General features: G+C 44.0%; 1 protein-coding gene across 4 annotated transcripts in view; it reads left to right on the forward strand.

The window, feature by feature from the left end:
* Positions 1-24,655, forward strand: part of KAT5 (lysine acetyltransferase 5) — a 47,080-nt gene that overhangs the window by 4,387 nt on the left and 18,038 nt on the right. Inside the window, exons 2-11 of one of the 4 annotated variants that reach the window (XM_069739675.1) lie at positions 17,458-17,590; positions 18,179-18,245; positions 19,214-19,282; positions 19,643-19,779; positions 20,838-20,909; positions 22,139-22,210; positions 22,344-22,427; positions 22,820-22,900; positions 23,004-23,252; positions 23,354-23,443. In XM_069739675.1, coding sequence (XP_069595776.1) covers positions 17,582-17,590; positions 18,179-18,245; positions 19,214-19,282; positions 19,643-19,779; positions 20,838-20,909; positions 22,139-22,210; positions 22,344-22,427; positions 22,820-22,900; positions 23,004-23,252; positions 23,354-23,443 — 930 coding nt within the window. In that variant the 5' untranslated portion in view covers positions 17,458-17,581. Of the gene's footprint in view, positions 1-17,456; positions 17,591-18,178; positions 18,246-19,213; positions 19,283-19,642; positions 19,780-20,837; positions 20,910-22,138; positions 22,211-22,343; positions 22,428-22,819; positions 22,901-23,003; positions 23,253-23,353; positions 23,444-24,655 lie in introns of those variants that run through there. The other 3 variants (XM_069739676.1, XM_069739677.1, XM_069739678.1) reach the window with 3 other exon arrangements.

The following is a 24,655-nucleotide window of genomic DNA, read 5'->3' on the forward strand; positions in this document are numbered from 1 at the left end:
ACCATTTTTTAATACACTGGTGTGAACTTAGCCTGACTGGTAATGTTTTATATTACATTTTATTTTATAGCTGTACATTATTCTCCATCTTGTCATTTCTAAATGCGTGGCAGGACATTTATAATTCGATGAAAAACAGAATCTTCAGGAACAAGTACAAACCTGGGAATATAATGAGTCACTGAAATAAAACCATAACTCACCTATAATAATACATCAGATCAAAGCAGTTATCTGTCGCCTCCTGCCAGAATAAACACCGGGACACCTACACCGTATACTAATAGGCACAACTCAATTACAGCCGGCACCTGGCATTATAGGCAATGCTCAACTTCACTGCCACATAAGGGAAAACAACAAAAAAATTATATAATAAAGCAGCAATAAAAGAAAGTGAACGGCGCTGAAAATCTGTAAGCGCTAGAGATCAATTTTGTAGAAATGAAGGATAAGACCAGAATCATACATAAAACCCGATTCATAATTTGTGTTTTTTTTTTTTTGTTTTTTTTTTTTGGTGTTTTTCCATTTGCGCCTAAAGCGATATTAAAATGGAATGTTTTTGCAGGTTTTTTTTTTTCAGCCGCAAACACTGTAAAAAAAAAATGTTGCATCTTTTTTTATTTTAATTCAGTTTACTTGTGGGATTTGTCTACAGTGCGTTTAATAAAGTTAGGTTTTTATTCACAAAAAATGCTGCAAAAAAATGGAAAGAATTGATAAGCTGCAGATTTAAAAAGAAAAAAAAAAGAAAAACACTGCAATTTTTCAATTCAGCCAGAAAAAAAAAGGCGTGTAAATAAGATTTCTGAAATCTCCTAGCTTTTGCTGTTACTTAAAAAAAAAAACCCGCTTCTAATTTGCATTAAAAAAGGATGAAAAAGGCAACGTGTGAACACAGCCTAAGGCCAGTCTCACACGTCCAGATAATTCCGGTACCGGAAAAATCGGTACCGGAATTATCTGTGTCCGTGTGCCGGTGCGTTTCTGTGGCACATCAGTGTGGCACACGTGTGCCGCCCGTGTGCCTACTGGGTACCACACGCACCGTGCAGGAGACAGCGCTAAAGTTTAGCGCTGTCCCCTGCATCGTGCTGAAGCCCCATTCATGTCTTCCCTGCAGCAGCGTTTGCTGTAGAGAAGATATTAATAATAGTGTGTAAAATCCAGATCCAGGTCCCCCCCCCCCCCCCCCCGCTGTGATTAAAATACTCACCCGGCTCCCTCGCTGCTTCCTGTCCTGGCGGCACCTTGTACTGTATGAGCGGTCACGTGGGGCCGCTCATTTACAGTGATGAATATGCGGCTCCACCCCTATGGGACCTGGATCTGGATTTTACACACGATTATTCATATCTTCTCTACAGCAAACGCTGCTGCAGGGAAGATAAGAATCGCGGATTCAGCACCAGTGGGGGGGACAGCGCTAAGGCTACGTTCACATTTGCATCTTTGGGCGCAGCGTCGTCGACGCAACGCAAAATGCATGTCAAATGCATACACAATGCAGCGTTTTTTGTCGCATGCGTTGTCCTATAGAATTGAAGATCAAAAAAGGTAAAAAAAAAACCATCACTTGCATTATACTCAAAAGGCGCATGCGTCGAAAAACGCGGGTCAACGCAGGCACCTGCGCCCTATGCGTTTTACATAGCCACTAATGTGGTTTTTTTACGCATTTACGATGCAAGTGCGTTGCATGCGTTTTTTATCGGAAATGTGACGCAATGAAAAATGCTACCTGTAGCGCCGTCCGTGCCCTGTCTGACATGACAACGCATACCGGCGCATGTCCATGCGCCCCCCATGTTAAAGACAGGGGCGCATGACGCATGCGTTGGTACCCGTCGACGACGCTGCGCCCAAAGACGCAAATGTGAACGTACCCTTACTGTAGCGCTGTCCCCTGCACGGCACACGGACTGCACATTCACAACGTCCGTGTGCGGAACGTGTTTTACACGGACCCATTGACTTTAATGGGTCCGTGTAATACGTGCGCTCCCACGAACACTGACATGTCTCCGTGTTTGGCACACGGAGACACGGTCCGCAAAAAATCAATGACATCTGCACAGATGCATTGATTTTAATGTGTCTACGTGTGTCAGTGGCTCCGGTACGTGAGGAAACTGTCACCTCACGTATCGGAGCCACTGACATGTGAAACTGGCCTTAGGGTATGTGCAAATGTTGTTTTTGTCGCAATTTTTTTTTTCGTGCGGGTTTCGCCACAAAAACTGAAGCACTTTCTAGTACCAAAAAAAGTGCTGAGATTCCTGAAGTCTCATGCACATGTTGCTTTTTTTTTTCCTTGCAAATTTAAAGGAATTTCAAATCTGCTGAAAGTTAATTTTTTCAGCTTTTTTTCACCCATAAAACGCAAGTAAAAAAGTGCATAAAAAATGCAAGTAAAACCCCACATATTTTACACTACGTTTTTCCTGCCACGAGACACCTTTTTGGGGGCAGAAATGTCCTCGGCAAATACTTAAAGGGAACCTGTCACCTGAATTTGGCGGGACTGGTTTTGGGTCATATGGGCGGAGTTTTCGGGTGTTTGATTCACCCTTTCCTTACCCGCTGGCTGTATGCTGGCTGCAATATTGGATTGAAGTTCATTCTCTGTCCTCCATAGTACACACCTGCACAAGGCAAGATTGCTTTGCGCAGGCGTGTACTATGGAGGACAGAGAATGAACTTCAATCCAATATTGCAGCCAGCATGCAGCCAGCGGGTAAGGAAAGGGTGAATCAAACACCCGAAAACTCCGCCCATATGACCCAAAACCAGTCCCGCCAAATTCAGGTGACAGAGTCCCTTTAAGCGTCCCTGAACCACAATTCTTATTTTAATTGGCACCTTTATTAAAGTCTGTTATATCTATGTTTGTCCCTTTTTTTATTTATGTTCGCCATTGCGGATCTGCTTTGGGGTTTCCAGATGTTTTTTTTTTTATTAATCTATTGCAGCCTTTCAAAAAGTCACAAAATTTGGTGCCGATGTCCTGCAGTTGGCACATTAGAGCGATTTTACGTAAACCAGTTATTTGGCTGTAATTTTCATGCAATTTTGCAAAATAGTAAAGACAAAATTAAGGAGCATGTTTATTTTGCGCAAGACTCAAGAAACGCGGGCGTCATTTTGAAGAATTTGACAGAAAAAAATTAACAAACATCACAAGACAAAAAAACAGAAAAGAAAAGTGACTTAAAAGAAGCAAAAATACAAAAACGACTCCGTCACTAAGGATTGAGGCTACGAAGGTATATGTGAAAAACAATTCAATATTGTAACGCCATCATCGTCGCTGTTGTTACAGTTTTATGCCAGCTGTCCAACACAGCTACCGTCTTGACTCCCATCCAGCACATCGGGGCTTCCATGGTCGGTGATCACACAGGAGCTGCCAGCAGTGGATCTTGATGATTTGCCCAAGTGCATTCAGCAGCACAACCTTCTTCAGGCAACCATTAATAACCTCAGTCAGTGGCTCCGGTACGTGAGGTGACAGTTTCCTCACGTACCGGAGACACTGACTCACGTAGACACATTAAAATCAATGTGTCTCTGCACATGTCAGCGTGTTTTCACGGACCGTATGTCCGTGTGCAAAACACGGAGACATGTCTCCGTTTCTCCAGCAGCACGTACCGCAATACATCGTGCACACGGGGAACAGTGTGCACTCTCCTCCGTGTGCACGTACCGCCCGCATATGCGCATATTCCTCACTGTAATGAGCGGTACCACGTGATCGCTCACACAGGACCTGCTGCCAGCACTGAGAGGAGACATCGCAGGAGCTGGGTGAGTATTGCTCGGCAAGCGGGCGGGCGCACAGGGGATGGGAGGCGGGAGGTGACCCCAAAATTTATTTTTAACACAAACAACAACAAAAAACCTTGATTTTTCATTCCTTCTCTCCAGTGAACGCTGCTGGGGAAAAGGAATGAATGCCGCCTTCAGCACCAAAAGCAGGGGACAGTGCTTAACTGTAGCGCTGTCTCCTGCACGATCTGTGTGGTCCTCGGGCGGCACACGGCTGCCGCACGTGTGCCACACTAATGTGATACGTGAGCACACGGACACGGGTAACTCCGGTACCGATTTCTCCGGTACCGGAATTATCTGGACGTATGAGACTGGCCTAAGAACTGGTTAGCCTAGTCCCATCAGGCATGTCCTAAGCAGCAGTTAAGGGTCCGCCCAATGACAAAAAGCAGAGAAAGTAAGCATAGACATGGATGTAACACACAGACAACATTAACATCTGGATTTACATTTCTGTTCCTTTGAAGGCTGTCTACACTGATACTATTTAATGGTCATTTTGTGCCTATGTGCAAAGTTAAGCAACATTCTAAATAGTCTTAATTAAAAATGCTCCAACATCTTGCTGCCCCAGAGTTTTTGTAATTCCTTTACATAGCTGAATGCTTTGCAAAAACGTTACAAATCCGTCTGAGCTCCTGCTTAATTCTGATGGCTCTTGGCTATTCTCCTCTCTACTCTCAGTGTTAGAAATAACAGCAGGGAAGTGGTTGTACCAGAACTCCAAAGCTTGGAGAGGGGAGAAAGTATATGGCTATGTGCACACGATGCGGATTTTGCTGCGGATCCGCGTTTCCGCAGCTGCGGATCCGCAGCAGTTTCCCATGAGTTTACAGTACAATGTAAACCTATGGGAAACAAAAAAACGCGCTGTGCACATGCTGCGGAAAAACCCGCGCGGAAACGCAGCGGTTTACAATCCGCAGCATGTCACTTCTTTCTGCGGATTCCGCAGCGGTTTTACAACTGCTCCAATAGAAATCCGCAGTTGTAAAACCGCAGAAAAACCGCGGTAAATCCGTGATAAATCCGCAGCAGTTTTCCACTGCGGATTTATGAAATCTGCTGCGAAAAAATCCTTAGGCTATGTGCACACGTATTCTGGTCTACTGCGGATTTTTCCGCAGCAGATTTAATAAATCTGCAGTGGAAAACCGCTGCAGATTTATCGCGGTTTTTCTGCGGTTTTCACTGCGGTTTTACAACTGCGGATTTCTATTGGAACACAAAAATAGGAGAAAAACATGGAGTTTTTAAAAAACGTACAAAATTCCTTTAATAACACATATCAAAAAAAAAAACTAACAAAAAGATAACAGACAAACAATAAAGAAGATGATATGTAGATGACTAAAAACATATACAGCGAGCCACAATTCCATATAATAGCATAACACATGATATGTGGTAATAGGTGCGAGACACCACCCACCTAACAACTCCCAAAACTAATCAAAGATCACCCCCTCTGATAAAGTGATCAGTGCTCCATTGTAATGAGCCTGGTCATTCTAAAGGTACCGTCACACTAGACGATATCGCTAGAGATCCGTGACGTTGCAGCGTCCTGGCTAGCGATATCGTCCAGTGTGACAGGCAGCAGCGATCAGGCCCCTGCTGTGATATCGCTGGTCGGGGAAGAAAGTCCAGAACTTTGTTTCGTCGCTGGATCTCCCGCTGACATCGCTGAATCGGCGTGTGTGACACCGATTCAGCGATGTCTTCGCTGGTAACCAGGGTAAACATCGGGTTACTAAGCGCAGGGCCGCGCTTAGTAACCCGATGTTTACCCTGGTTACCATCCTAAAAGTAAAAAAAACAAACACTACATACTTACCTACCGCTGTCTGTCCCTGGCGCTGGGCTTCTCTGCTCTGGCTGTGAGCACAGCGGCCGGAAAGCAGAGCGGTGACGTCACCGCTCTGCTTTCCAGCTGACTGGCGCTCACAGCCAGAGCAGAGAAGCCCAGCGCCAGGGACAGACAGCGGTAGGTAAGTATGAAGCGTTTGTTTTTTTTACTTTTAGGATGGTAACCAGGGTAAACATCGGGTTACTAAGCGCGGCCCTGCGCTTAGTAACCCGATGTTTACCCTGGTTACCCGGGGACTTCGGGATCGTTGGTCGCTGGAGAGCTGTCTGTGTGACAGCTCTCCAGCGACCAAACAGCGACGCTGCAGCGATCCGGATCGTTGTCGGTATCGCTGCAGCGTCGCTTAGTGTGACGGTACCTTTAGGATCCGTCCATGTAGTTAACCATATTGTAAACAACAGAGGTAGGTAGATAAACAATAAAGGGAGAGGAAGGAAGGTATAGGTGTCTCCTCACCAGTGGCAACGCTGACCGAATGTCATCATGTGTTATGCTATTATATGGAATTGTGGCTCGCTGTATATGTTTTTAGGCATCTACATATCATCTTCTTTATTGTTTGTCTGTTATCTTTTTGTTAGTTTTTTTTGATATGTGTTATTAAAGGAATTTTGTACGTTTTTTAAAAACTCCATGTTTTTCTCCTATTTTTGTATTGACATATATGGAGGTAATATAGTGACCAAGCAATTGGTAAGGGTCACACTATGAGTCTGGATTTAGTGTTACTAGGATTTCTATTGGAGCAGTTGTAAAACCGCTGCGGAATCCGCAGAAAGAAGTGACATGCTGCGGATTGTAAACCTCTGCGTTTCCGCGTGTTTTTTTCCGAGGCATGTGCACAGCGTTTTTTGTTTCCCATAGGTTTACATTGTACTGTAAACTCATGGGAAACTGCTGCGCATCCGCAGCAAAATCCGCATCGTGTGCACATACCCTAAAGAGGGGGAAAGCGCATGAAGTGGAAATAAGTAAAATACTGGAGCCTTGTTTATATAGGAACTAAAGAAGACAGCAAAACCCTGAATACAGACAGACGTCACATCCACCTTATATTACTGGGTGAGACAGAATTATCATATCCAGTCTTTATCACTGGGAGAGACAAAGTTATCATAGCCAGCCTTTATTACTGGGAGAGACAGAGTTATCATATCCAGCCTTTATTACTGGCAGAGACAGAGTTATCATATGCAGACTTTATTACTGGGAGAGACAGAGTTATCATATCCAGCCTTTATTACTGGGAGACAGAGTTATAGCCAGCGTTTATTACTGGGAGAGACAGAGTTATCATATCCATCCTTTATTACTGGGAGAGAAAAAGTTATCACATCCAGCCTATATTACTGGGAGAGACAGAGTTATCATATTCAGCCTTTATTACTGGCAGAGACAGAGTTATCACATCCAGCCTATATTACTGGGAGATACAGTTATCATATCCAGCCTTTATTACTGGGAGACACAGAGTTATCATATTCAGCCTTTATTACTGGCAGAGACAGAGTTATCATATCCAGCCTTTATTACTGGCAGAGACAGAGTTATCATATCCAGCCTTTATTACTGGGAGAGACAGAACTAAATAAGACAGCAAAACCCTGAATACAGACAGACATCACATCCACCTTATATTACTGGGTGAGACAGAATTATCATATCCAGTCTTTATTACTGGGAGAGAAAGAGTTATCATATCCAGCCTTTATTACTGGGAGAGAAAGAGTTATCATATCCAGTCTTTATTACTGGGAGAGAAAGAGTTATCATATCCAGCCTTTATTACTGGGAGAGACAAATTTATCATATCCAGCCTTTATTACTGGGAAAGACAGAGTTATCATATCCAGCCTTTATAACTGGGAGAGACAAAGTTAACATATGCAGCCTTTATTACTGGGAGACACAGAGTTATCATATCCAGCCTTTATAACTGGGAGAGACAGAGGTATATCCAGCCTTTATTACTGGGATAGACAGAGTTATCATATCCAACCTTCATAACTGGGAGAGACAAAGTTAACATATGCAGCCTTTATTACTGGGAGACACAGAGTTATCATATCCAGCCTTTATAACTGGGAGAGACAGAGGTATATCCAGCCTTTATTACTGGGAGAGACAGAGTTATCATATCCAACCTTCATAACTGGGAGAGACAAAGTTATCATATTCAGCCTTGATTACTGGAAGATACAGTTATCATATCCAGCCTTGATTACTGGAAGATACAGTTATCATATCCATCCTTTATTACTGGGAGAGACATTCCTACAAGAGGGAGATCTGAAACTGGGATCAAGCTGCAAACTGCACGAACATGAAGTAAGGACTGAATGTTGCAGTCTAAAACGTAGCAGTTACCTTAAGTTAATAAAATTGCACTAACACATGTAACAATCATTTATTTTTTAATGAAAAAAGTGTCCATCCGCAGCCTTTAAGTTGCATAGCACATTACGTGAAGTAAACTGAAGTGTGCAGGGTGTATTTCAAAACATATTGGGTTGAGCTGTAATAATTACAGGGTGGTGATAATTAATAGAATAACTGGTTTCATTTGACTGCTCCTGTATGAACATGAAACTGGGAACAGTTATTAGCTCCTGTTATTGTTTGCGGATAACTAGTATCAGTTACCTGCGCTCCACCCTTTCCGAGTACTAGTTACTCTGACATGTCAAGTGCAGCTTTGCTCTGCCTGTTTCAGCTTCATGGTCGTTTTCCTGGATTTTCCAGGACTTAGTCCCATATTTTGAGATTTTACAAAATTCCATCCACGTTACAGAGAAAATCCGCAGCGGAAATGGACACATGCTGTGGAATTTCAATCCGCAATCCCACCGGTGAACCCCTGATCCAGGAGTGGGCCCTCCTGCAGGGACAGCCAGTCTATACATCCATGTAATAGGTGCCATTATTTGGATGTATGTAATCCGCGTCCTGCTTGTTTTTTTGCATTAAATGGTCAGGAAAAGTTTTGGTAATGTTTTTTGGGGGGCATAGGAGAAAATCAGTGATGAAAATCAGTCGCTTTTTTTTTTTTTCACTTTCACGTACAAGAAAAAAAAAAGGGACATCTTAATGAGGCCTACCCCTGTATTCTGAAACACTGATATAATAACAAAATAGATGAAAAATGGAGACAGATACCATTCCTGACATTAAACACCGCCAGACACAGGAATGAAGAAGACGGGATGAGTCAGTTACTTCTAGCGCTACTCACACCCTATTAAGAAGGATTTAGTGAGACAGACAGGACTGCCAAAAGTTCTCAGGTCTCAACATTAAAGAAGCTTGTTTGCATGATATAGCATAAAGCCATTTTTCATATTCATCTTTATTAAGGGATCCATATGTAATGATATATAAGCCTCTATATCAATCTGCTCAGCTCCTTTCGCTCCATCATATGCTGCCCACAGTCAGCAGCTATTAGCATAATGGATTCTCCTCCGCATCCCTCAGTCACATTTATGATTGACGTGACTGAAAGTATATTTTACCATACACCGAGGATCGAAAATCCAATATGGATAATACAGTTGGGTATAAAAGTTTTTGCCCCCCTCCTGATTTCCTATTCTTTTACATGTCTGTCACACTTAAATGTTTCCGATCACCCAACCAATATAAAAATTAGACAAAGATAACACAAGTAACCACAAAATGCAGTTTTTAAATGAAGGTCTTTATTATTAAGGGAAAAGAAATCCAAACCTACAGGGCCCTGTGTCAAAAAGTGATTGCCCCCTAAACCTAATAAATGGTTGGGCCGCCCTTAGCAGCAACAACTGCAATCAAGCATTTGCGATAACTGGCAATTAATCCTTTACAACGCTCTGGAGGAATTTTGACCCACTCCTCTTTGCAGAATTGTTGTAATTCAGCCACGTCGGAGAGTTTCACAGCATGAACCGCCTTTTTAAGGTCATGCCACAGCATATCAATCGGATTAAGGTCAGGGCTTTGACTAGGCCACTCCAAAGTCTTAATTTTGCTTTTAAGAAGTGGTCAAACTGGCCCAGACCATCACATTACCACCACCATATTTTACTGTTGGTATGATGTTCATTTTCTGAAATGCTGCATTATTTATATGCTAGATGTATTGGGACATACACCTTCCAAAAATTTCAACTCTTGTCACCTCAGTCTACAGAGTATTCTCCCAAAAGTCATTAAGATTGGTCATCACTTTAGATTTTTTTTTTGGAGGGGTAGTTGTTTATTTATAGGCATAATAAAGGTTGAGTCATGTTGATTTCAAAATGCCCCATCAGTATTTTTTTCCCCATAGTCTTAAACATCGACAGTATTTGGGTCCACCATTAATTCCATTATTTAATTAGAATTTTTCTACCAAAGCCAATAAACCGTAGTGTTGGGATTGTAATAATCCCATAACAGTATTTGATCACAACTTAAAGTAATTTGGAATAAATGTAAAGTGTGAGGCCGGTTTCACATGTCTGATATTCGTGGTCTGAGGACCGATCATGATTTCTGGACTGGCCAAAGGTCGCCTGACCCAAACTCAACATCCTTATAGGAATATATGACGCTGATGGTTTCGGGTTAGGACACCCGTTGCCGCTCCGGACATCGCGGTCTGTATTTGGACCATGAATGTTGGACGCTTGAACTTAGCCTGATTGGAAAAGTTCTCCTTCTTGTAGGTGTACCAATACCTTCAAAAAGCAACTTAACACAGAATGGGAAAGATTACTATGTCATAAAAGCCAAAAAACATCTCGAGGCGATGTGCGGGTGAGAACGGGCTACTCCTATTCTCACAGAGATCAGGCACGACATGAAGAGAAGAGACGGCTGGGAAAGAAGGACGAGGCAGCGAGCCAGTTACTTCTGCATATATCTTATACAATGGGAATGAGGGAGGAGGCAGGTACATATAGGACAGAAAAGCTGAGAGATTTCAGGATAACAAGAAGGTGGGGTTGGTAAAGGTGGGAGCGGTAGCCCAAGGAGGGATAGGTGTGGTAACTTGCGGAGGATGGAGCCGGTAATACTAGGCTCGAGTATTAGGGAGGAAGATATGCATTAAAGGAAAAACAATGGAAGAATAGGCAAGGGCTCAGGATGTTTCTTCCATCTGATGTCAGCGGTCTGGTTAATGACTCACATGGTAAAAGTACAGTAAGGATGCATTTACGCTGGACGATTATGGTGAACGAAGGAACGCTCGCTAGGCTTCATACTATCCAACAAATCTACAAAATGATCACCCATCGGTTAAGATCATTTTTAAGCTTGCGTAAAAAATCATCATTCTCTGCAGCACATGTGCTGCCGATAATGACAACCTCTGAGATCATTCTGTACGCAACGGAAGCACAGTAGGCCTGTCTAAACCATTAAACGTCCACCTTCTATGTAATAGATCAGATTTTGGTTATGGGTGTGTGTCGGCCAGCGTAAACGAGCCTTTAGGGTGCATTTATCACAGTTTGCTCTGGCCATAGACATCAGATATCTGGCGACCACAGGTTCTATGGCTTCCGGTTACCATACATGATCTACATGAATGTATCTGTTGGCATACGTTCACACACCTGTGTATCACAGTCCCAAGTACGGACCATGGTGCATGGACCTCCCGAGAGCTCCTGACCCAAATTCAACTGGCTTATATGTGCCAGTATAGGAAAAAAATAAAAGCCATCCATGTGTCACGTGAGTACAGTTTTAAAAAAAAAGGGTCGTGTTAATTGTTCAGGCGGTTTCCGCATAGTTAACGACGCCGGTAGCGGAGCAAGAATGACAACAAAGTCGTGTCAAGGAATCAAGTGCAAGTGCTTTCATGGCCGGGGAAAACTCGGCAGCTGTGCCGGGGTCTAAAAGATGCCATGTGCACATAGACTAACAAAAACAACCAGGAACCAACAAGATCGGTACCAGGGGCCGAGACTAAGGTCCAGAGACGACAGGAACAGACCCCAGGAAGGTTAAATAACATGGTGGGATCTGGGACTCCACCAATGTATTCAATGAGAAAGAGGTAAAATCCAATATTCTCCTCAATATTGGGGACACAGGACTGTGGGACATCCTAGATTAGTCCCCGAGGGTGGGCAATATAACAAATTGACAATGTGGTCTAGTTGGCGCACAACGGTCCACAGCACCTACAACTCAAGCTGTGTCTGACAAAGCTCTGGTGAGGATGGAGGCCTAAGTAGAAACTTTGTAGACTTGGGGAAAGAAAAACTGATGTCCTACTGCCCAGAAAAATCTGTGGAAACTGAAACAAGGATCTCTAATTTTGAGATGTAACACGCGGAGCCCAAAACCACTAAAATAGGAAGACGTGAAGGCTGTGAGTCCTCTACAAAGCCCGTCAGATGTCATGAGGAGATAAGGATTACCGGAAGGCTTCTGACGCGTAGACAAAAAGTACCCTTGAATGATAGAAAGGGAGAAGGAAAGGATGAGACCGAGACCATCTTTGGGAAAAAAACATGGGAAAAATAATATCTTTTGGGAGAAGGTACAACATACAATGGGGAAAATAAGTATTTGATACGCTGCCGATTTTGCAAGTTTTCCCACCTACAAAAAATGGAGAGGTCTGTAATTTTTATCGTAGGTACACTTCAACTGTGAGAGACAGAATCTAAAAACAAATCCATAAAATTACAGTTGTTGGGCTGCCTAATGCGGTGGTCCGAAGTGTCTCCTCTAGCGACTGCATTATGCTGCCCCCCATACTGGGATTCGGCGGTTCTTTGAGCAGCTGTCAAGCTGACAGTCGACTCATAGAACGTTGCAGCACGCCGGCTCCCAGAGTCCAGTCAACAACTGTACTTGCGTCTTTAAGATGCGAATACAATTAAAGCTGTGACCACCGGGTCAGAGCGACGTCTGCTGCATCATGGGGTCATGTGATCGCGCTGCCGACGTCACCCGCTGGGGTGCAGAAGAGAGAGGAGCATCAGTGGTAAGTGCTCCTGTGGAGCTGAAGACACCGAAGTCGGAATGTGGCCAGAAGTATACAAATCACATACTTGTGATCACATGACCGTCCACTCTTGGCACCGGCAAGGGAGAATCCTAAAAGTGTGCAGTGCACGCTCTGTGAGAATTCAGAAGCCTTCCGCCACTTATAGTCACTGCAGACTTTCATCTCCAATCTGGACGAGCCCTTTAATTATAAAAAGAAGCACTGCAGCCAATCCTAACAGCGTGTAATATCCTCACTGTCAGGATTCAGCTCTGCTTGCAGATTCCAGCAGTGATCACATGACCACCTCCATCATATGAGATTGACAGTCCCGTAACAAGCTTTTCTTCCTTCCTCTCTTGAGTCTTTCACTGAACACTGAGAGAATTAGGGAGAGCAGCTCTTCGGCACATGGCTAAGTGCATATGTGCTTGGGGTGTGGGGTGCGGAGTGGGGCGGCACCAAACTGAATTCTTGCTCGGTGTGCCAGAAAACCTGGGCACACTTCTGGCGTAAAGTAAGCACCCACAGAGGGGTACAGTACTGTGAAGAGCACAGTCTGTCATCTCTGGGCTAGCCGAAGGAAGGTGGAGGACATTCATACCACCTTTAAAAAATATATATACTGTATATATATATACTAGATGGTGGCCCGATTCTAACGCATCGGGTATTCTAGAATATGCATATCCACGTAGTATATTGCCCAGCGATGTAGTATATTGTCCAGCCACGTAGTATATTGCCCAGTCACCTAGTATATTGCCCAGTGACGTAGTATATTGCCCAGCCACGTAGTATATTGCCCAGCCATGTAGTATATTGCCCAGTCACGTAGTATATTGCCCAGTCATGTAGTATATTGCCCAGTGACGTAGTATATTGCCCAGCCACGTAGTATATTGCCCAGCCACGAAGTATATTGCCCAGTCACGTAGTATATTGACCAACCACGTAGTATATTGCCCAGCCACGTAGTATATTGCCCAGCGACGTAGTATATTGACCAACCACGTAGTATATTGACCAACCACGTAGTATATTGCCCAGCCACGTAGTATATTGCCCAGCGACGTAGTATATTGACCAACCACGTAGTATATTGTCCAGCCACGTAGTATATTGCCCAGTGACGTAGTATATTGCCCAGTCACGTAGTATATTGCCCAGCCACGTAGTATATTGCCCAGCCACGTAGTATATTGCAGTCACGTAGTATATTGCCCAGTCACGTAGTATATTGCCCAGCCACGTAGTATATTGCCCAGCCACGTAGTATATTGCCCAGCCACGTAGTATATTGCCCAGCCACGTAGTATATTGCCCAGTCACGTAGTATATTGCTCAGTCACGTAGTATATTGCCCAGCCACGTAGTATATTGCCCAGCCACGTAGTATATTGCCCAGCCACATAGTATATAGCACAGTCATGTATTGCCCAGTCACATAGTATATAGCACAGCCCACGTAGTATGGTATATTGCCCAGTCACGTACTATATATTGCACAGTCACGTAGTATATTGCCCAGGCACATAGTATATTGCCCAGCACAGAGCCACGTAGTATAGAGACTTTAAAAAAAATAAACATATACTCACCTATAGCCCGGAGCCCACTCCGTAATCCCCACCGCTCACACAGGGTTAATGGCAGCGGTAACAGCCCGCGGTGTAACGCACTCCGTTACCGCTACTCTTAACCCTGTGTGTCCCCAACTATTTACTATTGATGCGGCCCATGCAGCATCAATAGTAAAAATAGGTCATGTTAAAAATAATAATAAAAAAAAAACCAAAACCTGCTATACTCACCCTCCCCCGCCTTTGCCGCTCCTCGCCACGCTCCCGGGACCGCTCCATTGCAAGCGGCAGTTTCCGGTCCCGTCCCAGGGCTGGTGTGAGCAGGACCTATGATGATGTCGCGGTCACATGACCGTGACGTCACTGCAGGTCCTTGTCACACACCAGCCCTGGGACGGGACCGGAAGCTGCCGCTTGCAATGGAGCGGTCCCGGGAGCGTGGCGAGTTTGCTCTCTGCTAGTGATGAGCGAATATACTCGTTACTCGAGCACGCTCGGGGGTCCTCCGAGTATTTTTTTAGTGCTCGGAGATTTAGTTTTCATTGCCGCAGCTGAATGATTTACATCTGATAGCCAGCATAAGTACATGTGGGGGTTGCCTGGTTGCTAGGGAATCCACACATGTACTTATGCTGGCTAACAGATGTAAATCATTCAGCTGCGGCAATAAAAACTAAATCTCCGAGCACTAAAAAGTATATTCGCTCATCACTATTCTCTGCAAAAGAAAAGGACAGCAGCTTAGCCCATAAAGGACACGGCCATTGCTACGTTTTGCACTTATGTTTTACTCTCCCCCCTGCCTTCTTCCATGAGCCACCACTGTTCTTTGCATGTTTTCCATCCCCACAGCTGTGCGGGGGCTTTTTTTTTTTTATGCGGGACGAGTTGTAGTTTTGAATGACGCTGTTCATTTTACCACATATGTACTGAAAGAGGGGGAAAAAAACAAGTGAGCGTAAATCTGACAATGTTTTGAACGAAAAAATCGACATGTCGGTGTTCCTATGAAAAAATTGCTTGAGCTAAATTATTTGTTTAGCTAAGCACGATTGTGCTTTAGACTTATTTTTCATTATCCATTCTCTCCTCCTCTTATTCTCTCAGATTTATATTTCCTTTGAATAATTAGTATTAATAAGGAGACATGAGTTGGATGTTAGACCAGCTTTAAAAGTTAATTATTTCATGTTAGAAAAATGCAAAGGGTGACTTCGTCCTGATGTAACATAGTTATATGTCTATTGTTCATTTTCCAGGTATATTTCGTAACTCTAGGTGTATATGTTTAGCATTACGATATTCATGTCCTGTTACTGATTTTAATATGTTTGTATTTTTACTCACGTTTCCAATGTGCACCTGATTTCTGCCTGCGCTGAATGGGATGTGCGTCAGAGGGGGCGGTGCTTATGCACTTATCTCACCTGGCGTTATTCCATTCCAGCGTGGACCCGTAGAAGCGCCGGTGTGGGCGCGAAACGGCTGTTGTCCTCTCCCTGCTCACCTCTTTCTCCTTTGTCTCCCCCGTGCCGTGAAGACGGCTTCACCGATGCTTAAATAAAAGACTCAAATCCGCTTCACAGGACTGGTGAGTGTTGCCACGTCTTTTTCTTTCTTTATTTTGATATTGACATACTTCTGTGGTTCAGACGTGAGCACCTCACCATATATTCTGAGCTCAGAAGTTCCGTCAGTGATTCCTCTTTCATTTCTTGTTATCGAGCTGTGCTGCTTCTTCTTTTTTGATTATTTTTACTATTGATGCTGCATAGGCCGCATCATTAGTAAATAGTTGGGGACACACAGGGTTAAGAGCAGCGGTAACGGAGTGCGTTACACCGCGGGCCATTACCGCTGCCATTAACCCTGTGTGAGCGGTGAGGATTACGGAGCGGGCGCCGGGCAGTGAGTGCAGGGGAGTAGGGGAGGGACTAATCGGACTGTGGCCGTCGCTGATTGGTCGCGGCAGCCGTGACAAGCAGCTGCCGAGACCAATCAGCGAATGAATAACCGTGACAGAAGGACAGACGGAAGTATCCCTTAGACAATTATGTATATAGATATATATATACACTAGTTTGGTAGCGCCGTAATTGGACCGGCCTGGTTAATGGCGTCGTCAGGTCATTACTACCGCAAAATGAACGATGTAAAAACAAAAGACAAAAAACATTGTCAGATTTACGCTCACTTGTTTTTTTCCCCCTCTTTCAGTACATATGTGGTAAAATGAACAGCGTCATTCAAAACTACAACTCGTCCCGCATAAAAAAAAAAAAGCCCCCGCACAGCTGTGGGGATGGAAAACATGCAAAGAACAGTGGTGGCTCATGGAAGAAGGCAGAGGGGAGAGTAAAACATAAGTGCAAAACGTAGCAATGGCCGTGTCCTTTATGGGCTAAGCTGCTGTCCTTTTCTTTTGCAGAGAATAGTGATGAGCGAATATACTTTTTAGTGCTCGGAGATTTAGTTTTTATTGCCGCAGCTGAATGATTTACATCTGTTAGCCAGCATAAGTACATGTGGGGATTCCCTAGCAACCAGGCAACCCCCACATGTACTTATGCTGGCTATCAGATGTAAATCATTCAGCTGCGGCAATGAAAACTAAATCTCCGAGCACTAAAAAAATACTCGGAGGACCCCCGAGCGTGCTCGAGAAATCTCGAGTAACGAGTATATTCGCTCATCACTAGCAGAGAGCAAACTATTCCTTTAGATTTACGGCGTCAGCAGCGCCCGTCATTCTTCATCTTCTACACTGTAACTACAGTAACGTGCTGCTAACCCCACTCTCACCACCAGGTGACGCTCACGAGTTCACATAAATATATATATTTTTTAAATAATGTATTATTACTACTTTAAAAGCAAGGCTTGATATAAACTGTGAACGAAACAAAACGAAATATGTCAGTCTGTTATGAATTTGATTATAGGTTGATTGTTTTATACCACGCACGCGCAGTACTATATTACTCTTCACGTAATTCTACATTCACGTTGAAAGCCCTCTCGCCCTCCACTTTGTTCACTCGGAACTGTCTACCATAAATGCCTGACCGGTGATTGAAAAAAAAAAAAAAAAGATAGCTGGTATGGCGAGAAAAAAAAAACAACCGAAAACGTTTTCTTAGGCTATTTTAAGCTGCTTTCGTATTTCTCTGAAAATGATTGTGTGTTTCGTTAATTTCAGGCGCGCTGAGGACAGCCCTGGTGGATGTAGAAAGAGGCGGGGCCAGCGCGGAAGGAAAACAGGGAAGGGGAGGAGTTAGCGCTGAGTACACACGGAAGGGGGAGGAGGAGGTGGAACATCCAACATGGCGGAGGTGAGGGCTGCAGCTGTGGGTTGTGCGGCGTAGTTGTTTTTGTATTTTACTAATAGCAGGTGTCAGGTTGAGGACAGAACAAATATGAGAGCTGTGTGTGTTATATATGAGTGGTACAGTGCTGGCTTATCGTATATAGTCATGTATATAGACTATATACTGAAATATATACTGTGTGTATATATATATAATATATATATGTATATATATATATATATATTATGTGTCATAAGTACAGCTTAGAATTTTGAATGTGCAGCTCATCTGCAGACTTATGTGTCTCCATGGTAACCGTCAATAAACAAACCCCGTTCTTGTGGTCCTGCTGCTAACTGTAAATGAGCATATAGGGGACACATGATGGAATACGACCACAGGCTCAGACTATACAGGATCCGTTACCATGGAGACACATAGCTCTGCCTAGATGCTGGTCACACAATACGGAGGGAGGATTTGTTTTTGTTTTTTTTTCTTTATAAAGACTGCAACTTTTTTTTTTCTTTTAATGCAGAGAAATGTGATGTCCAAAGTGCTGACAGAACTTTATAGATTGTAAAGTAATTCCGGTTATTTTGCTTATTTCAGGCGGAGATCGTAGAAGGGTGCCGACTTCCCGTCCTCCGCAAGAACCAGGACAATGAAGTGGAGTGGCGTAAGTGTTCCAGGAGGGTTAGAATTAGGGCAAGGCACTTCTAGGCGGCGGTTTATCAAAGGAGAAGTTGTACTTGTGCAATTATTATTATTATTTTTTTTTTTTAATGAGAGTCGTGGCCAACTCCAGCTGCTTTTTGAGGAGCGAGCGCACAGAAAGCACTTGGCGTGAATGCGATAGCCCCTGACTAGAGCACATCCCTTGTGGCGGTGCACGGTGACTAACCAAATTCAGTGAGAGCTGCGCGCCTCCTAGTGAATTCTGCCCATCTTCCTCCATGGCGCTTTTCATCAGGGCTGCCATGTAATACATGTTGTATAGTGTTTTTGCCACAATCTTACATGGCCTTAGGTTTTTACTTTTTTTTTTTTTTTAGGGCGAGTTCACACATGGCAGATTTATTGCCATGCGCTTGCCGCTAAAACATTCCTCTTTCAATGAAATGAAAGTGATTTTTCACTTGTCTATGAAAAATCCGCCACTTGTGAACTTATCCTTAAAGGGGTTGTCCAGGCTTGGGAGAAAAATCTGCAGTCAGTTTATGACTGCTAACTCTCGACAGTGCGCGGTGCTGATGCTGTCATGATTTTCCCGTTATTAACTGGTGCACGAAGGCAGTGATATAACTTTTTTGAAGTTTGCCTTATTTTAATATCCAGTTTGACCATTGTGAAAATTCATTTTATTATATATCATCACAACCTTAAGATCTGTTTTAAAGGGGTGGTCTCGTCATTGTAGAATTTTTAACGGGCTTGTTAAAATCCTGTCCGTTCACCTCTGCTGCCTATACCAGGCAAGCAGGAGGCATGTGTGCAGGAATATAGGAGATAAGAAAACCCAGCAGGTGCAGTCAGACCCTATGTAGAGGCGTCTTAGATGTTGTGATCAATAAACACAAGTAGAAAGGAAGGTCTGTTCAACTGATTGGAAGCACAGGATTAATTTTAATTATTCTTCATTTTCAGCACTGGCAGAAATCCTGAGCGTCAAAGACCTGACTGCAAAGAAGCTGTTCTATGTCCATTATATCGACTGTGAGTAGACATTGCATAATAATTGATGTGAATAAAAAAAAAGAAAAGCTGATCACTATCCATCCTGCTGTTAATAAGCTTGGAAGCACGGTCATACACCGACCTCTGACCTTCTGTTGTGTATGGGGCTGCCGGACTCACCCCAGTGGCAGATGTTGGGAGGGGGGAAGGATTGAGAGTGATGGATTTTAGTTTGCTCAGATAGGCCGCTCCAAGGTATCTGGCAGTGCCTTTTTTACTTCTTCCCTTGCTCGTCATATGTATGGGGAAAATCTGGATGCCTTCAGCCAATCAAGCGACTGGTTGCCATTAAGGAATATGGCCGCCTTAAGACTCTTACATCTTTCATTCTTCCTGTAGTCAATAAGCGACTGGATGAGTGGGTCACCTATGATCGCTTAGACTTGAAGAAGATTCAATTTCCAAAAAAAGAAGCCAAGACTCCAACAAAGAATGGTCTGTCTGGATCAAGGCCCAGCTCACCAGAGAGGGAAGTGGTAAGTAACCACCAGGGTTGGAAGGACGGCCGTTTCTGGCAGGTCATTGCTTCACTGTGGGATGGTATGAGCGATGGGCGCCCGATTGCATTCTTGGGCCAGATCTCGGCGCTTAAATGCTGTTATCAATGATTGACAGCGGCATTTAAGAGGTCTGCAGTAGTGCCGATTGCTGCTGTTAAAGGCAGATGCCAGGTGTGTTATACAGCCGGCATCTGCCCTGTGTAGAACTTGCTCAGCTCCTGAGTCCGCTCCGAACACCCTCACACATGCCTAATACTGTGTCATGGAGCGTTAAGAAGTTAATGAGTCCAGTGTGGTGAAAAAAATACTGAAACCCTGGACCAGTGCCACTCATCCACACTTGGTACTGTGTTTTCCAATATGTGACCGCTGCAGACAATCAGTGGTCGCTGATCAGGTGCAGCTTTCACATTCTGTCCGAACTGGAAATTGTTTCTTTTCGGATGGAACTTGAAGGCTGTTGCTGATCAGCGGCCACTGATTACCTGCACGTAATGTCCCCACCTGATGTCGATTCCAAAACACCGATGGGAGGAGCGGCGTCAGTCCAGTAGGCGAGTGTAGGGTTTTTGTTTTAATTTTTTACACTAAATTACCCTGCACCCATTAAAATAAACTTTTAAAGTTGTGGACAACCCATTTGATAAAACTGAACTACTTTTTACAATTTTTTTTTCCAGAATGGTGGCATATATGTCCATGAGGTATGTTTGGTATTGAAGCTGAGCACTATATCATACAGGCCATGGACAAGTAGAGGCTGCGTTTTAAGGATGAAAGCAGCCATGTGTTTTGTTTGTTTTTTTTCATACAACTTCTCTGAGGTTGGAAAAGTAGAGCAGGATATATTTTACCATCTTCCCTTTATTGATGGGGAGAGTGGTCTCCATTTAGTGGCTTTCCAGCACCTAGTACCATAAAAATAATTTATGTTTATATGAATGGATGGAGTTTTATAAAAGCTTTATCATTGCTATGGAATTTATTCATGTTCTTTTTTTTTTTTTTTTTGAAATTTCACATGACCTGATCAGGACGGGTTTTCAGCCTCTGGATGTAAACAAGAAGTTCTTCTATCACTGACAGCCAGCAGAGATCTTGAAGCGGTGAGGACCTGAAGCTCAGTGTATCAGAAAGCTGCACATCATTTCATTATACAGCGATTAAAGGGGTTGTCTGATGAAAATAAGCTATCAGCTATTCACAGGATAGGTGATGATTTGATCAGATGGATCCTACCACTGGGATTGGCATCGATGGGCACAATGGGGCACTTTTATTTCCTTTAGTATGAAGAGGTAGTTCACATGCTTGACCGCTTCTCTGTTTAACCCCTGTATGGCTGCTCACTTCCACTCCATTTTGTAAATGTTATAAAAGTGCCCCGTTGTTCCGATCAGTGCTTACTCCAGCAGATAGACCCCTGCCAATCAATAAGTTATCACTGGACAACCCCTTTAAGCTTTATTTTCATTCAACCCGACAATCATCAGTTTATCGATGTTAGTGGTCCGTTTAATCCCCTTAGGCTATGTGCACACGTTGCAGATTTGCCTGTGGAATTTCCTGTGCAGATTCTGAATTTCTTGGCAGAAAACGCAGGTCAGAATCTGCTCCTTTTTTTTTGGTCTGTGCACACGTTGCAGATTTTTGTGCGGATTTCTTCCTTTTTTTACTCCTGCAGGATTCTATTATGGAATGGGTGCAGAAACGCAGCAGAACTGCACAAAAGTGACCTGCTCCTTTTTTTGAATCTACTGCGTTTTCAGTGCAGATTTTTCTGCACCATCAGCACAGCATTTTTTTTTTGCCATTGATTTACATTGTACTGTAAATCACTTACAGATCTGCAGCGTTTCTGCGCGGAAAAAAAAGCTGCAGTTCTGCAGGAAATCCGCAACGTGTGCACATAGCCTTATACGCCGCATTCAACAGTTACCCCCACTCCCTCGTGTCGCTGGGCTATATCTGTGAACCCATCCAAGGAGCACAACGTGATCACGGCGTATGCTCGATATCATGTTGCCTGCATGCGGGGCAGATGGATTGACGCAGCAGGTTCCTTTAATGCTTCTGTAGCATTTAGAATCTTCCCCCCCCCCCCCCCCCCCAACATGTCTGGTTGACTCCTGGCTGACGGGTCAGTCTTGCCTATAACACAGATGGGTTGCAAAACCCAATGACACAGGCAGATTCTAACTTTATTTCTGTCCCTGGCACAAAGAAATGCTGTCTCTCCCATGCCACATAGTAATGGTAAGGTGCAAGCCATACATTTGGCCCTCCCACACCCGTGGGTAGGGGGTTATAAGCCTGTGTCATTCCTTTTCCACAGAGGAAGATTCCTGAACTCATTCTACCTCCAGCTGCAGCCCCTGCGGGAGGAGGAAAATCTCTCCCTGTTCCAGTAAGACTTTGTCTCCCATACTTCCATTCATGTCTGTCGCCCCTGACTTCAGTATTCTCCATGCGGCATATTTTGCCATATACTTTTTTTTTTTTTTTCATTACATCTTTGCATGTCGCATTACCTTTTCTAGCAGAAGCGGAAAGTAGAAGTTGTGTCACCAGCAACACCAGTTCCACCAGCACCTGAAACCACACAAGCCTCTGTCTTCCCACAGGTAATGCACTTAGGAGACAGGTAGCATTGAGGTTTCTCTTTGCTTTTTTTTTTTCCTAAAGGGGGTATTCTCAAGTTTGAATGTTTTCCACCTCTCCATGCGGTAGGGGATAACTCCCTGAATGCTGGGGGTCCGTCCACTGAACCCAAGAATCAGATCTCTGAAAAGCCATGGCTGAATAGAGCGGAGGTCACTCATTTTTATGGGACAGCTGAAGAGCAGATGATCTCCGGTGATCCCTTTAAGAATGAATGGAGTGGCATTTGTAATGATCAACCACCGCTCCATTCAGCCTGTGCTTATCGGACCCCCAGAAATCTTATCTCCGGTCCATGGGATAACTTTCAAACTTGAGAATAACTTTTTACCAAAGCCTTGTTGTTTCCTTCTAGAATGGAGCGGCGCGCCGGCCAAGTGCACCCGCTGTACCTCCAGGTCGCAAGCGGAAATCTAACTGCCTGAGTGCAGATGAGGTGAGGGCTATGTGTTCATAAAAGTGCTGTCATATAAGCCGGTTGTTATAAGGGGGCTTCTCTGAAAGGTGCAATCTTTAACTTTAGTCTTCGCTGTGTTCAGGATTCCCAGGACAGCTCTGATGGAATTCCTTCTGCACCTCGGATGACCGGTAGCTTGGTGTCTGACCGGAGCCACGATGACATCATTACTCGCATGAAGAATATAGAGTGCATTGAACTGGGACGTCACCGGCTTAAGCCTTGGTACTTTTCACCGTACCCACAGGAGTTGACTGTGTTACCCGTACTTTATTTATGTGAATTCTGCCTCAAGTATCTAAAGAGTCTGAAGTGTCTACAAAGACACCTGGTATGTAAGACGCCACAGAAAGTCTTGAAATACGTGATGTTCTTCTGGTGAAGGCTACCTGAATAATATGGTTTCTGTTTTTATTTCTTTATTGTTCGCAGACTAAATGTAACTTGCGACATCCCCCCGGAAATGAAATCTACAGAAAGGGGACAATATCTTTCTTTGAAATAGATGGACGCAAAAATAAGGTACAAAAGCTGTTATGTTAAAGATGGAGAACTGCCATAGACATTATCACGTCTGCATGATTATTGGCATTTATTGATTTTACCAAGTATAAGTAGCTATAGGATAGGGGATAGTTTACTGGTGGCTGGGGGTCTAAGCATTGGGATCCCCACAAGTATGGGATCTACAGAGCCCCGTCTGAATAGAGGATTTTGAGCATCGGCACCTCGGCTCCATTCATTCTGTATGGTGCTGTCGGTAATTGCTGAGCTATGTGGTTTGCCACATTCTCTGGACCGGTGGGGGTTCCAGCTGTGGGACATCCAGCGATAAATAATTTATCCTCTATACTGTCTAACTTAAAGGGCTTTAAAAAAAAAAGTGCAGGTAATGATTGAATAATTTCTGGCAAGTTTTTTTGGAGGAGCAGCTATAGGCAGAAAATTACATTCTTTTCTCCCTGCAGCCGCTTGTTTCCAGTCATTTGGCTGGTGCAGGGAGTCGGATACAGTCACCACTAAGTACACGGTGAGCGTGGCTGTAATCACTCCGACACCTGGTGTAACAACCAACTCTGTAAGGCTGCCGTCACACTATCAGTATTTGGTCAGTATTTTACATCAGTATTTTCAAGCCAAAACCAGGAGTGGAGCAATCAGAGGAAAAGTATAATTGAAACATATGCACCACTTCTGTATTTATCACCCACTCCTGGTTTTGGCTACAAATACTGGTGTAAAATACTGACCAAATACTGCTAGTGTGACGGCAGCCTTAGTCAGTGTGCAGAGAAGTGCTTAGAGCACGCTCACAGTATAGTGACCACTCCTTGCACCGCCCAGATGATTGGGAAGCAAGTGGCTGTAAGGAGAGGATACCCACTTCCCCCTCCCTCCCTCCCTCCCTATAGCCACTGCTCCATAATGTAGCCAGAGACCCTGTTTACCTGCAGATTATTACTGGATCAGCAACTAAATGACATTTGAAGTGGTAACTGGTTCCTTTTTAAAGGGAACCTGTCACCCCCAAAATCTAAGGTGAGTTAAGCCCACCGGCATCAGGGGCTTATCTACAGCATTCTGGAATGTTGTAGATAAGCCCCCGATGTATCCTGAAAGATGAGAAAAAGAGGTTGGATTATACTCACCCAGGGGCGGTTCTGTTCTGGGCCGATGGGTGTCGCGGTCCGGTCCGGGGCCTCCCATCTTCTTACGATGACGTCCTCTTCTGTT

Source organism: Ranitomeya imitator, chromosome 9 (assembly GCF_032444005.1).
Source record: "Ranitomeya imitator isolate aRanImi1 chromosome 9, aRanImi1.pri, whole genome shotgun sequence".
In the NCBI taxonomy this organism is placed as follows: Eukaryota; Metazoa; Chordata; class Amphibia; order Anura; family Dendrobatidae; genus Ranitomeya; species Ranitomeya imitator.